The 13,813-nt window shown below is 52.4% G+C and overlaps 1 protein-coding gene across 2 annotated transcripts; it reads right to left on the bottom strand.

The window, feature by feature from the left end:
* Positions 1-909: 909 nt before the first annotated feature.
* On the bottom strand, positions 910-13,384 carry INSIG1 (insulin induced gene 1). 2 transcript variants are annotated; one of them, XM_082473835.1, is made up of 6 exons: positions 13,249-13,384; positions 12,166-12,598; positions 10,362-10,486; positions 8,956-9,122; positions 8,541-8,640; positions 910-2,811 (listed from the first exon to the last, which is right to left on the bottom strand). In XM_082473835.1, exons 2-6 carry the CDS (start codon positions 12,572-12,574, stop codon positions 2,782-2,784), a joined length of 831 nt encoding a protein of 276 aa, XP_082329961.1. In that variant the 5' UTR covers positions 12,575-12,598; positions 13,249-13,384; the 3' UTR covers positions 910-2,781. The 2 variants fall into 2 exon arrangements, with proteins under 2 accessions (XP_082329961.1, XP_082329962.1); XM_082473836.1 differs by lacking the exon at positions 910-2,811 and adding an exon at positions 7,161-8,203.
* Positions 13,385-13,813: the final 429 nt, after the last annotated feature.

Below are 13,813 nucleotides of genomic sequence, written 5' to 3'. Positions count from 1 at the left end.
AGCAGAACCAGGGACCGCAGCTCAGCTCCAGCCCTGCCTCCCTTCCCAGAAGCCTGTTCTCTTTTCAAGCTTCCCTGTGCACATTGCTCGGGGGAGAGGGCAATTCCAGGGCCTTTCCCGCAGCGCCGGGCCCCGGTTCACCTGTGGGACGGTGCGGGTCGGGTCGTGCGGGATGGCTTCTCGGGCTGCTCTGGGTGCCAAACTGCGCACAGTTGTTACTTCTTTAATTAAGGAATCTAACAGCACCCACTCTTCGCTGTCTCGGTGGTGCCCTTCACACCTGCCTCCCCCGGCCTGGCACTGGAGCCCTGGGATGAGAGCCTCTGAGGCCAGTTCTCTTGTCCAACCCAGCACCCGGCGCTGGCAGAGCAGGCATTCAGCGGACTTGTGCGGAGGGCAGCGTGTGCGGTGGGGCCCTGACACCTTCGTCACCTGGGGCGGCTCTACATCCGGCAGGGACCAAGGGAAGTGGACCTCGGGCAGGACGCTGCTCCTTTGCTGTGTGGGCTGCCACTCGGGGCCCCTGGACATGCTGGCTGTTACTTGGGCCGGATGCTCTACTCTTTCCCTGGGCTCTGTTTTCTGGGTGCCCAGACCCCCCCCCCTCCCCTTTCTAGTACAGGGAGAAAGGGCCCTCTCTCCCCGAGAGAGAGGATAGCATTCCTGGGAGAGGACAGAACAAGGCCCAAGAAGACGCCCAACTTCCCAGGGTCAGTGGGAGGGGCAGGAGGAAGTTAAACTGGGCTAACTACACGTCACTTTCCACCATGAGGAAAACAAATTTTCCCAAGAGGTTGTGTTGAAACTTAGTACATTTTGAAAAGCTACAAAATAGTCTTCCATTCCAAATCTGAATATCCTACAGAGAGAATCCCCCCCGTTTCAAAGAAAAACCCATAAATACGATGGTTGGTTTTGAACCTTTAATAAAAGTAAAAAATGAATGCAAAAGAACACAATGCTGAAAACTTAGTGTGAATGTGAATCTCACTAGATGTTCAAACCTGGTATAGTGCAAATTCTGTTCATACTATTTTACATTTTTACAGACTCAAATGACTTTGGTTCATATACTTGCTATAAAGTATTGGCAACAAAATTCTTCAGATTCACATCTTTTGGCTACATTGTTTCTAACAGATACAGATTTATTTCCAGTTTAAGAGAAAAAAATACTCACTGTGCATGGTCAAGTATATTTGAAAGATTCAATGCCTGCTCTCATCTAATAACTTCTGGTTTTTCATAAAATGCTGATAGCCTCATTGAAAACTTTTCACATAGCTGTTTGATTTCAGAAAAATGTGTAAGGGGGTCATTGCAAAGTTCAGAATGATCCTATTTTCTTTTAAACAAAATTCCTCTAAAACAAATTAGCTACAGTAACCTAAAATTTACTCCAGGATATCTTCCTCAAAACAAAACCCAACTGCAACGAGGACCATCACGTGAGGGGAGCCGAGGGCACAGCCCACGGCTGCCGGCAGCGGCTCTGACCGCTAGCTGCTCGAGGGGAAGGAGTCTTCTCATCAAGCCATGTTCACAGAGTGTAAAACAACCAAAACATTTAAATTGCAAAATACAAAAAGGTAAATTTGTGAGTAAAAATTACAAGTTTACTAAACGCACAAAACTGGAGTATTTCAGAGGACCGGCTCAGTGGAGAGTACAGCAACGAAGTAACTGCACAACCGAGAGGGGCTGTTGCTGAATTTGGCCCCCATGCAGCACTGAAATGGAGAACCCTCTGTAACACCTCATACGTTAAAAAAATAAATATTTAAGAGGATACAAGGCTCAGGTTGGTTTTTCATACACATTGCACTTGAAGTTGAAGACCCAGTACTTGCAAACTGGGTCTAACAAACATGGTCTATGCCATCAAATGAATACATTGTGCTCACCACGTCTTTGAGTATTTAGAAACACCAAATGTTTAATACAGTGACATACGCACTCTTCTTTTTACAAGGCAATCACAGATTGCAAATCCCATAGGGCTGTGGAAAAAAAACAGTCATCTCTGTTCTGGAGTATCAAAGAAACAACACATGATTTCGGCTCACTAAGACTGCCACACGGCAGGCAGGTGCCCCTCCTAGCTGATTGCGGATTCTGGAGAAACTGCATAAATACTGAGGTGGACGTTCCAGCACATCACGGTGCGGAACGAGGACCTCTCACTGCCCTCGGCTCTCAGTAAGATTGTCTACATGCGACTCCCCGGAGGAATGAAAAGCACAGCCGTACGCTGGGACACACGCGCAGCTGCGGGACGGGGCGCCCGGCACTGCCACCCTAAGCTCGCCGCCCCTGCCTTTCTCTTTTTTTACACAACCCTATTTTAGAAATCTTTTGGATAAGTAATATTCCTATTTTATCACACTTCATCTTTGTAAGCACCATCGAGCTCTCCCCTGGGCGCTGATACAAAACCAGAGCTGGTAGTTAGGCTTTAGTTCAAGGCTTGGAAATATGGCAACTTGCTTTTAATGACACATGAAACCGAATCCTCGGGACCCTGCAGCCGGCCGGCCTGCACTTCGTGCCTCCTGAGCAGACCCAGGCATGAATGCCGTCAGGCAAGGTGACATCTCAACACAAGTGGTCATCTTCCCAGCCTGCTACCCTAAAACAGGTGAACTGTTTTCCCGGAGTCACTTGTACAGTCAGCCCAATCTAAAAAGATTATTGAGGGAAAAAGATAATCTTCGTCACAATCCAGGATCACAGATTTTCTCCCAAATCTTGCCATTCTTCAGGATCAGCGGGTTTGAAGATTCAATCGCTATGTGGCTTTTCAGGAACACCCTGCATGTAAAAAGAGAAAAAGGAGCGAGAGAAAATCAGCACTCAATGTATACATATTTTAATTAGCAATTAAACCGATCCTAAAAAGTTAAAGATAGAAAATTCCTTTGAGTCGGATAAGATGATGGAGACGAGAAATGCGGAGCAGCAGACAAGCTCCAACAACCCCAGCGCCGTCCTCTCCCTGCCCGGGGCTAGGAGGGCCAGGAGCCACCGCTTCACCCAGAGGACAGGGCGCGGCCCTCTCAGGCGGGGGAGGGGGTAACAGCTCAGGAGCCGGTTCCGCACACGCTTCCTCACTGACTGCACAGAAACTCAGGGAGATGAACCCTGCCCTTGTCACTGCCGTCCAGGCCCGGCCTGGCCGGTCCTCAGTAGAGGACAGATGTTCCACTGGAGGAGCAGATCCAAGGCCAGATGACCTTCCTGAGGTCACGGGGCTGCATGAGGAGAGACCTCCACGCCTCCTGCCACGGAGCCAGGGCCCAGCGCATGGTCTGACCTCTGGCTTAGCGGCCGGCCGGCCGAGGGGAGCGGCGTGCAGGGGCAGCTCCGCACGCGCCCGAGGCGCCAGCTCCAGCCCTGCGCTGCACCCGCTCGGGCAGGTGGTCAGCCTCCTGCGTCTGGATCTCCCCATCTCTCAAGCAGGCTGACAGCAGTCCCTACCTCCAGACTGCCGTTACAGGACTCAGTCAGCTGACAGTGAAACTACTGAGCACAACACCTTGAGCGCAGCAGAAGTGCTAATTAACGTTGTTATTACTACCAGCAGCCGCTGGATGGCAAACAGGAAAGGCAAACTGAATTCCACGTGCCAGGGAAGCGCACCTGTAACCAGCTGTCCGGGGCCTGGGCCCCAGGAAGCAGGGCCACGCTCTTCGCCGTGGCAGCTGGAAGCCTTACTTTTTTTGAGAAAAGACTTTAAGCTACAAACAGCAACAGATACAAATTCTATAAAATGATGCTACGGACTCAGTTTTAAACACGCAGGCTGACAACGAATACCACAAAGAAAAAGCCACTCGGACCATTTAACGCTCAAGCAAAGCCCACCTGTAGGTTTGGGGCGTGGCTGCCCTTGACGGTAACCACATTTGTTTTAAGGGCGGTGGGAACTGAGAAGGCGCAAGGGGGAGGGGTGCAGAGGCGCTGGCACGGTCGCCCTCAGAGGGAACAGAGCCACATGGCACTGGACGCGGGCAGCTCTGGTCACCGTGCTGACCAGCGCCCACCTCAGGTCTCCACCTTCAGACCTGCGTCTTCTTCACTCAAATCACGTCCCACCACAAAAGCCTTACTTGGTGAAGTTTTAAACCAAGAATTCACTCTTAAACGCTGCCCCTGAAATACCACGTCAGATCCATCTTCCGTCTAGCGGCACAGCCAGAGGAAAAGAAATGGGCGGTGCTGACCAATCCCATTTCTAAGGCACGGAGCCATTTCCTGGGTTTTAAGGATGGAAATGAGTTTTCAAATTCTTAAGAATAAGCTCACTTTTACAAATAAGCTGTTAATTTTTTCCCTTTGAAGAAAGAAAGACTTGGCTTAAGTATTTTAACTCCTTCTTTAAAAAGAAAATGTTTAACTTGTTCTTTTTAAAGACGTTCTTGGGCGAGAAAGATTCTAGCAAGGTGCCACTCTGTCCCAGCCTAAACTTTCAAGACTCCCCAAAGAGAATAAACATAAGGTTAACAATTCTGGGACACAAGTACACAACAGCGGGGCACACAACCCAGTGTGTTAGGAAGCGCGAGCCTCAGTGCCCCTGGCTTACGTGCTAGGGTCCCGCAGCCCAGGCCCACAGGACCTTCTCCGGGAGACTGAGATCTGAAACAGCAGTGGTCAGGCAGGTGGAGGAGGGGAGCAGCCGCACCTACAGACGCTCTTCCTGCAGTGCCCTCGCTCCAGCCCCTCACATCCACCTGTTGCTGCTTGGTGGGGAAAGCCCACCCAACAAAAGGTCCTGGGAAAGACTACAGTTGGGCAGGGACACTCAATGTCATGGGGAGTCACAGTTTTCTAAGACAAACCATATTATAAATGTAGCTGAATCATTCTTCAGCTCTGATATAATCTGAAGCAAATTTAATTTCTTACACTTCCAATTCTATTCTCATGAAAAATACAATTTTGGCTTCATGCACTTATCTTTTACTGCTGCAACAAGCATATTTTAGAAAGGCCGTCTGCCAACCCATGGGAGTGGCAAGAAAGGCAGCATCCTCAGTTCAAGCCAAAGTGGACAGAGGATTTGTTAAGAGGAGGGGTAGGTTGAAAGGTTCAAGAGTCAGTGGAATTGGACGTGAAGGCTATGCAATTCCTGTTGGACAAAGGTGGACGTTTTATTAAGATTCTCTACTGCTTTCAGGGTAGATTCGTTTACAGATACTTTGAAGGATGGAAGAAGAGAGAAACAAAAAGGCAGAGACCAGTCTGGACAGACTCAGGGAGCGGCTGCTGGGGTAGGGATGAGAGTCTGGGAGCTCTGGGGGGACTGATTCGCTGCTTTGTCATCCGCAACCCAAGGCCAAGGCTTTGCTCCCAGTAAACAGACAGCACAGAGGCAGAGGGACCAGAGTCCTGCAGTGACCTCCACGTAAACGATCTCAACAGGGCACAGCAGCAGGTCTGCCCACCTCCTGAAACACATCCATCCGCTGCGGAGATCTCAGTCACAAACTCCTGTACACACCTTAGTGCTTCGGGTTATACAAGTACAGCTGGCCCTTGAACAACACAGGTTTGAACACCACGGTTCCACTTGTATGCGGATTTTTTTCAACAGTAAATACTACAGTGCTACATGGTCTGTGGTTGGTTAAATCCATGGATGCAGAGGGCCGACTCTACGTTACACTCGGATTTTCAACTTCTCGGAGGGCTAGTGCCCCAACCCACATGCTCTTCAACGGTCAACTGTTATGTTTTCATTGCAAATTTTAAAAATGCAAAAGAGAAAAAAACCCCAGACTACCTGCAGTTCTCCTTCTCAGAAATCGCCACTTTCGTTCCTTTACACACCCCCGGTCCCGTTCCCTACCATGGGAGCAAGTGCTGCACGCCTTTGCCAATCCGACTGACCGATCCTTTAAAACTACTTAAACCTGGTTCCTCAATCTCAGGCCTCAAGTAACTATAATAGGAGTAAGTCTCCCTCATTCGCTCGCCTGACTTCTGGCAGAAACACAGCTGTGACATGCATGATCCGTGCTCGTTTTGCCTTTATTCACACTGGCTGTGCCCTCCGCTGGGCTTGGAAACCTGGAGAAGGGGGACTTAGCTTTTTTCCCCCTTGGAGCAGCCGGCAGCGGGCGCTCGCCACCACATCCGCTCCAAGGACCCGCGCTGGGCGCAGCAGCCAGGGGGCATCGCTAACACCAGCTGTGACCGCTCCTCCAGCTGCAGAGGGCCTGCCGCTCCCCCTCAGCTGGGCTCCAGGCGTAAGGGTGTACATCTCCACCGATGCAGATACGGCAGGAGCGCTGGGCGCAGCAGCCAGAGGGCATCGCTAACACCAGCTGTGACCGCTCCTCCAGCTGCACAGGGCCTGCCGCTTCCCCCTCAGCTGGGCTCCAGGCGTAAGGGTTTAAATCTCCACCGATGCAGATACGGCAGGAGCGCTGGGCGCAGCAGCCAGGGGGCATCGGTGACACCAGCTGTGACCGCTCCTCCAGCTGCAAAGGGCCTGCCGCTCCCCCTCAGCTGGGCTCCAGGCGTAAGGGTGTACATCTCCACCGATGCAGATACGGCAGGAGCGCTGGGCGCAGCAGCCAGGGGGCATCGCTAACACCAGCTGTGACCGCTCCTCCAGCTGCACAGGGCCTGCCGCTCCCCTCAGCTGGGCTCCAGGCGTAAGGGTGTAAATCTCCACCGATGCAGATACGGCAGGAGCGCTGGGCGCAGCAGCCAGGGGGCATCGCTAACACCAGCTGTGACTGCTCCTCCAGCTGCAGAGGGCCTGCCGCTTCCCCCTCAGCTGGGCTCCAGGCGTAAGGGTTTACATTTCCACCGATGCAGATACGGCAGGAGCGCTGGGCTCAGAGACCCGGGAGGGTTGTTTCCCTTCGATGAAGGGAAACCCTCCTCCAGTATCAAGACGCAACAGTAACATCCAAATACAAGTTTTTTCCCCAACTTCAAAGAGTGAAAAAGAAGAGAAAGCTTAAGTAGGGAGAATTACAATTATACCAGCTATCTTAAGTTAGGTTTAAAACTTTCATCTTTTCAAAGACGAAAATGCCAGCGACAAGGATGGAATGATCGCTGATAAAACCACCTTCATTCGGCATCGTGACCAAAGGTGTGATTGTGCCACTCTTGTAAAATAAGTTACCTTCAACCATTTCTAGGTGTTAGGAACTTGTGCATGATGTGTAGTGTCTACCTCTATCAAAAAGACCCTTACTAAAATAAAAAATAAAAGAAGACCCTTACTTATTAAAGCTGGTTAAAAACCTTCATCTTAAATGCATGGCAGCATCAGCCCAGCCTCCCGAAGTTATAACCAACTGGCTGAATGCTGTCAGTTTTAACTCCACGCAGAGTCACGGGGGTTGAAGACAACTTATCTCAAAAGCCTTACTAGGAATCCTCAACTAAATGGCACTGAAATAAAAATCTCAAAGCAGTAAGGGATCATAGAGCTGCCTCGTTCTACTCTGAACCATAAAGGGCTCCAGGGAGCAGCACAGGGGCACCAGGAGACTGTGGCCACTGTGAGTGTGAGAAGAGCCAGGTCCTCTGATGCTCACGAGGGGTCGAGAAAGAAAGTTTTTTTCAATTGAGTCTTTTCGTTTTGGCCAGCAGGTCCACACAGAGCCACAAAAGGGTGGAAGGCAAGGATGGTTTGGGCGCAGGAACCGGTGGAACACATTACAAGTTCCACCTTTCTGAAATCACTTCCATTTTTGTGGACCAGCCAAGCAGCCTTCAGATCCGGCTCTCCCACGCCAGTAGCAGCTGGCACAAATAAACGTCCTGTTTTTAAAAACACCGTATGAGGAACCAAGTCACGTTTTTGAGAAAGCCCCCAGAGTGTCTGTGAGAGAAATGGCCCTTACAAGATTCTCGTTTCTTTTGTTTTTAGTTCATTTTATTTAAGCTTTCGAGTCAAAGTCTATTCAAAATGACAGTTAAATGTCCACATTTCATCAAAGTGCTCAAGTGTCGATCGTTAACTCCCGAAAAGAACTGCTAAGTTACCCTGACTTCGTTTGTCTTTCTGGCTCTCGGGAAGTGGCTCTGTGCGGGGGTCCCGTTTCTCTCTCTTTAGTTATTAGACAGGGTGCAGGCTGGAGCCCACCTACCCAGGGACGCCGAGCCCCCTCCAGCCTGGTCCGCACTCTCATGGGCCTGGCCTGGGGTCCTTTCCCTAGCATAGCATCATCTGTACCTGCGTGAAGGCGGGGAGGAAACTCATTAGAAATCATTCATTTAGCCATTCAGTAACTTTCCTCTGCCAGTTATCACAGGAGCTGCAGTTCATCTGTAACGTGAGTGGAACTCTAGTTCCTTTTGGTGCTCGTTGTGAGCTTACAATTCCCTGAATCTTTATAATTTAGCAAAGAGTTACCTGGGTATTGTACCTATTTTTTTTTAATACGCTTTTCTGAATAATTGTTGCGAGTCTCAACTAGATATTCATCAACGCCAATCATAATGTATTAACGTACACTAAGCCTATCAAGCTGGAAACCACAGTCGGGCACGCAGGCGACGATTGTACGTACCATGGCCAGCTGTCGTCCTATGTTTCCCACGGTCACACCTCCCGAGAAGAAGATGCACGGGAGCCAGGAGCGTATGTACAGAAAATCCGGGGACGTGTACCTGGAGAGAAGGAGACATGAGCCCCTGGGCAGCCGGCTCCCCCGGCGCAGGCGGGGCAGGCACACGGCGCACCAACAGCGTTAGTGTGTGACGTCCACGCTCACCGCCACTGCTCGGTTTTCCTTTACATTAAATTACGCACGGTGCATTTTTAACACGTGAATCAACAATAAGCAGCATTTTTGAGAATTTCATGTCTAAGTTTATGCTATGTAATTACAGAAAAAAACATGACATCTCAGCTTAGAAGGTATTTTTTTAAAAAGTTAAGTAACAGCTTCCGGACGGAGGTGATATTTGAGAGCACGTGCTTACTGATAGACACCATTGTACACCAGCAGCTGAGTGATCACAGTGGCAAGGAAGGCGATGGTGATCCCAAGCCCAAGGCCACTTCTTGAACGGTCAAATGTCCACCAAAGGCCCAAAGACAGGGCTGCTAACGTCAAGGAGAGCTGAACGTTATTGGCAAAATCCAATTTCTGGCGATGCAAAGTTAAGGAAAAGCATAACGATTTTTAATACGGTCAAAACCAAAAAAGCCCCAGGGCCTACCATTATGTGTGCACCACATAATTCTTCATCCATAGAAGCTGCCAGGTGAGCTGCAGAGAGCATCTGTTGGATACAAGGTTCCCGTGACCAAGATGACCTGGAACTTCTCTGGGATCCATGGGTCAAAAACTTGACTTTACAAGTAAACTTCCTGAAAGCCACATATAAAATTCTGCTGGTATTTCAACCACAACACAACATATTTTGCTAGTAAGTCATCTATAGTTCCCCTTTTACTTCTTGTTTTTATTAGTAGTTGAACTGAGCAAGCACAGTCGCTGCTCCACGTCTGCAAGAAGACACCTCACCAGAATGGCATCTAACACGACGTGGTTGCAGCTGGTGGAGACACGACTGGCTTCCGTCACAACACTGCTTATCAGCTGCGGACGAAACAAGTTTGTCAGAGCCCTGACCTCTTATAATACCCTTTTCTGACGTTCTTATCATTAAAATCAGGGTAGAGCAGATTTAAGAAGCAGTAACTCTAAAAATAACTTTCTCCAGGATTTAAAAATATAATCTAGTTGTGCTAAAGAAACCATAAATCTTTTGAGACCTGGTAAACCACGGCCCGTCTTCCTGAAAAACGCACTGTGTACACACATGCAGCATGTTTTGCGTCATGCATTCCACCCATGGATGCCAGAACCTGATCCTGAAGTTAACCTAACTAAGAACCCTATTCCAGAGGCCACCGCTTCTGACTGGCCCTGGGCCTTCCGCGGTCATGCCAGGGAGGGACAGAGAAGCAGACAGGCTTCTCCTCCATCTTCTGGAAGGATCAGCCAGGAAGAGTGATGCTCTCGCCACTTCTCACTGGGCCACAGGAACCAGGTCTTCACGGTGGAAGGATGTAAGGTAGAAATGTAAAGGGAATTCACAAAAGGAACTCTGAGGATCCAGCAGATACTGCCTGAGAAAGGACAGAACAAAGATGTCCACTCTGTTCCTGGTGGTAACTGTTTCCTGAAACGAACTGAAAGGACTCCAAGAACCATTCTGAAAATTGCTGAGAGTAAACTGAGCAACGTGCTCTGAAATAATATACTCTGAAGAAGATGGTTCAACTGCCTGATGATGTGATATATACTCATTAAAAGTAACGAAACTTTCAACGTGTAACATAAGAAGCTTCTCTGGACAGCACACCCACTGAAGGATACAGCACTGGCGTGATTGATACCAACAAAAACTGCCACACAGCGCATCACACTGGCCCACTCCCTCTTAAACTTGTGTGGCTCTCCAAGGTGACTGTCAATGCAGGGGTAAAGCAAGCCGACAACAGCTGTTGAAGAAAGACAAGGGAGCAGCGTTAGAGAACACCGGCTGAAAATGATGTGATCTCTACCTGGCAATTATTAACATATTTTTCAAACCATTCCTTTTCCTAGAAGATTTATCAGCTACAATGTAATATTTGAATTAAAACTAATTTTACATTTTTGTTCTCTTTGAATACAAACAAAAATCATTGTTTCGAAATATTTAAAATAAAGTCGCAGTTCTTTGGTTTGCAGCACAGAAGGAGCGGAGCCAGGGGTTAATTGTCCGTAAGCACACCACTCCTGCGCCTACACAGGGGCCTCCAGTTTGCACGTGTCGTTCCCTCGTACAGTGGGGAGGGCAGCTTCCCCGAGGGCCTTGAGGCCACAGCACCAGCGTGTATAGCCATATACTGAAAGGGTTTAGAAAAACAAAGTAGGAGCCTGTCTTTCCAAGAACAAAAATGAGAACACCCCCCCACTGCCTGGTAACCACGGCATCCCTCCCGTGACACGTCCCGGCTGGAACACAGCTCTCCACTCCAGCCTCGTGCTGGGAAGGCAGCGTGTCTCCACAGCGCAGGGGACACACCCAGACTCCAAGGGGGCAGTAGGCAGAGTTAAGAACAGTGGGCCTGTCACTCAGCTGTGTCCCCTTGGACACGGTTGCTTAACCTTTCTGTAATGCAGTTTCCATGTCTGTAAAATGGAGCTACAGCAGAGTCCTGTTGTAAGGACGAAAGGCAGCAAAACATATAGAAATGCAAGGTAAGCAGTCTATAAACATCAGCTACGAAGCGAACAGGAGGGCATCCCTCTTGTAGCGCCGTGGTCACTTAGGTACACGCTTGTTCTGCCCACCAGACCAGGATGCTTGACGGGGGCAGTCTGCTCACTCTGCACTTCCAGCAGCTGGGAGAGCTGAGGCTACAGAAAGCATCTGGCAAATGTCTGCTCATCAGTGGATGCTGTGTGACTAGAGAAGTACTGTGACCTTCTGGGCTGAGACCAATTCAGCAAGTTTATAAAACCAGCCAAATGACCAAGAAATTCTACTCAAAAATGACAGTCTGCCCGTCCACAATTTGGACTGCTAACCCTGGGTCATGTTCTGTGGCTGGCCAGGTGTACTACAATGTAAACTCTGAACAAGGGATTTGTTTTCCTTCATCTGTGGAGCCCAACGTTTTAGGGGGAAGGCCTGGCTTTGGCACGTTCACAGGGCATCCCGAAAAAGGAAGTGCGGGAGGCCGCTGGGGCAGCAGCTCTGCCCACTCGGCCCACGTGACGGTTTGTTTTCGGTTACCCAGCGCTGTAGCATGTTCGCTGGGGCAGCCAATCGCACTGCAGTTCCCTCGCTCACCAGTTCTGCCAGCGGCCAATCGCACAGCTCGCTTGGGATGACAGCTGCGGGCTCCCCCACCACTGTCCTCAGGGCCGGATCAGTAAGAGGGAAGGACCTCGGTCAGCCTGGCACAAGCGTGAAACAGCCAATCATCTCCCCACCTGGTCCCCAATCGCTGGGCTTCTTCCAGCCTCCAGAGACTGGCATTGCGGGTCACCATCCTCTGCCCCCCCTCCTTCTCTAAATACAGTTACAGGAGATGGCACACTTCCCCTCTGCGGATGGTTCGATTTTCAAATGCACGGTTCTGAGAGGCTGCAAATGGTTCTTCACCAAACATTTTCAGTTTCTACTCACCAGCTGCTGTCCCACAGCACGGGGGAACCCACCAGGCGGAGGAGAAGATGGTGGCGATGACCTCCTCAGGGAACAGGGTGACGTTCCTCTGGACCTGCAGCAGGTTCAGCACCAGGGCCAGGACCACGCCCACTGAGAACAGCACCAGGCTCCTTTGCACCCAGTGGTGATGCCAGCTGTTGATGTGGCCGCTGCCGCCATGGCCTCCCACGCCAGCGCTCGCGGGCCCGTGAGCCGGGTCGGTGCCCCGGGCACTGTGGGTCACCAGGGGAGAGGGGCCTGACACTGGGGAGTTGATCATTTCTCCCACTTTGGCCTCCAGCCCTCTGGCACTGGCCCTCAGGTGGCTTCTGTGCTTCGCGCCCTTAGCGCAGGGACCGCTCCAGGGGTGGTCGTCCAGTCTGGGCATCAGCCACCAGTCTGACAGGCTCTCCTAGAAGGAAGAGGGGGTGTGGAGGTGAAACCCCGATCCAGTTCACTTCCAAAGGACATGGCAGGTCCAGGGAGGCCCAGTCAGAGCGAGGGCTCTGCTCGCCTTCATCGCCGGCACGTCCAGGGAAACCCCCACGGCCTCGGAGTCAGCCGCTCAGGGGAGCCCACGGGCAGGTACCGCGGGGGAGGGCTGCAAGGACCCTGCCCACACACCCCGCCTGGGAGCTGCACAGGCTGTTTGCAGCGGCAGCCAGGTTAGGTACACCTGAGCGTTGAGCGCCCGCCGCAGTGCCCCTCTGCACAAGCCCCGAAGTTCTGGCCCGTCCAGTCCAGAAGTTTTTCAGACCCCGTCCGTCTGCAGGAGGCAGACCCAGCCAGGCTAGCCTGGAGGCAGGCCGCCCCAGGACAAGGTGCTGGGGTCCTCCGGACTGAGAGGAGCACTGGCAGAGCCCGCCTGGGGTCGGGGGTGCAGCTCCCCGCTGCAGGGCTCGGCTTGGGGTCAGGGCGTGCGCCCAGCCCCGAGGATCGGTGCCAAGGATCCCAGTGGAAGGCCGTCTCGAGGGGCGGCTGCCAGGAGTGGAGGCGCCGGGACCCCATCCCCGCCGCCCCCGGCCCGGGTCGGCCCGGGTCCCCTCGCTGCGCCTCGCGTACCTGGCTGAGGGGCGCCCGCCCGCGGGCTCGCCGAGAGAGGAGATCGCTGAGGATCGTCACGGCCCAGACCGCCTGGAGTTGAGCCCGCGGCGTTCAGCGCGCCGCGCAGCTTATAAGGCGGGCGGCAGGGCCCCGGGTCACGTGACCCCGCCTCGGCCCGCCGCCCGGCCCGCGCGCCAGGGGGCGTGGCCTCCGCGCGCCCCGCCCCGCCCGCGCGCCCGTCCGCTTGTGGTCTGGTGAGGCGGCCGCGACCAATCGGGGGCGGGCGACCCATATGACGTCATCACACGCCACCGCAGCCCTGCGTCCGGCGCACTGACTCGGGAGCGCGAACGGACGGCGGACTGACACCGCCGGGGGCCGGACGGGGGGAGCCGGACGTGGGGGGGGGCCGGACGTGGGGGGGCCGGACGGGGACGTACTGACGGACGGGGCTGGGGGGAGGGGACGACGGGCTGGGGGACCGACGGATGGGAATGCGGGGAATGCCCGACGGACGGACCGATGGACGGCGCTGCGGGGCTGCGTCGACAGGCTGGGGGACTGACCGACGGATGGGGCCGGC

This window comes from Balaenoptera physalus, assembly GCF_965194825.1.
Source record: "Balaenoptera physalus genome assembly, chromosome: 8".
Classification (NCBI taxonomy): domain Eukaryota; kingdom Metazoa; phylum Chordata; class Mammalia; order Artiodactyla; family Balaenopteridae; genus Balaenoptera; species Balaenoptera physalus.
The sequence above is the reverse complement of the archived record's forward strand: the minus strand, read 5'-3'. Positions and strand labels throughout refer to the sequence as shown.

Excerpts from the sequence above, each read along its gene's own strand:
- INSIG1 (XM_082473835.1), bottom strand. The coding sequence starts at position 12,574 with ATGCCCAGACTGGACGACCACCCCTGGAGCGGTCCCTGCGCTAAGGGC. Across the intron at positions 9,123-10,361 it reads GTATCAATCACGCCAGTGCT|AAATTGGATTTTGCCAATAA; the intron begins GTATCCTTCAGT and ends TTGCATCGCCAG. Across the intron at positions 8,641-8,955 it reads GTGTACAATGGTGTCTATCA|GTACACGTCCCCGGATTTTC; the intron begins GTAAGCACGTGC and ends CCTTCTCTCCAG.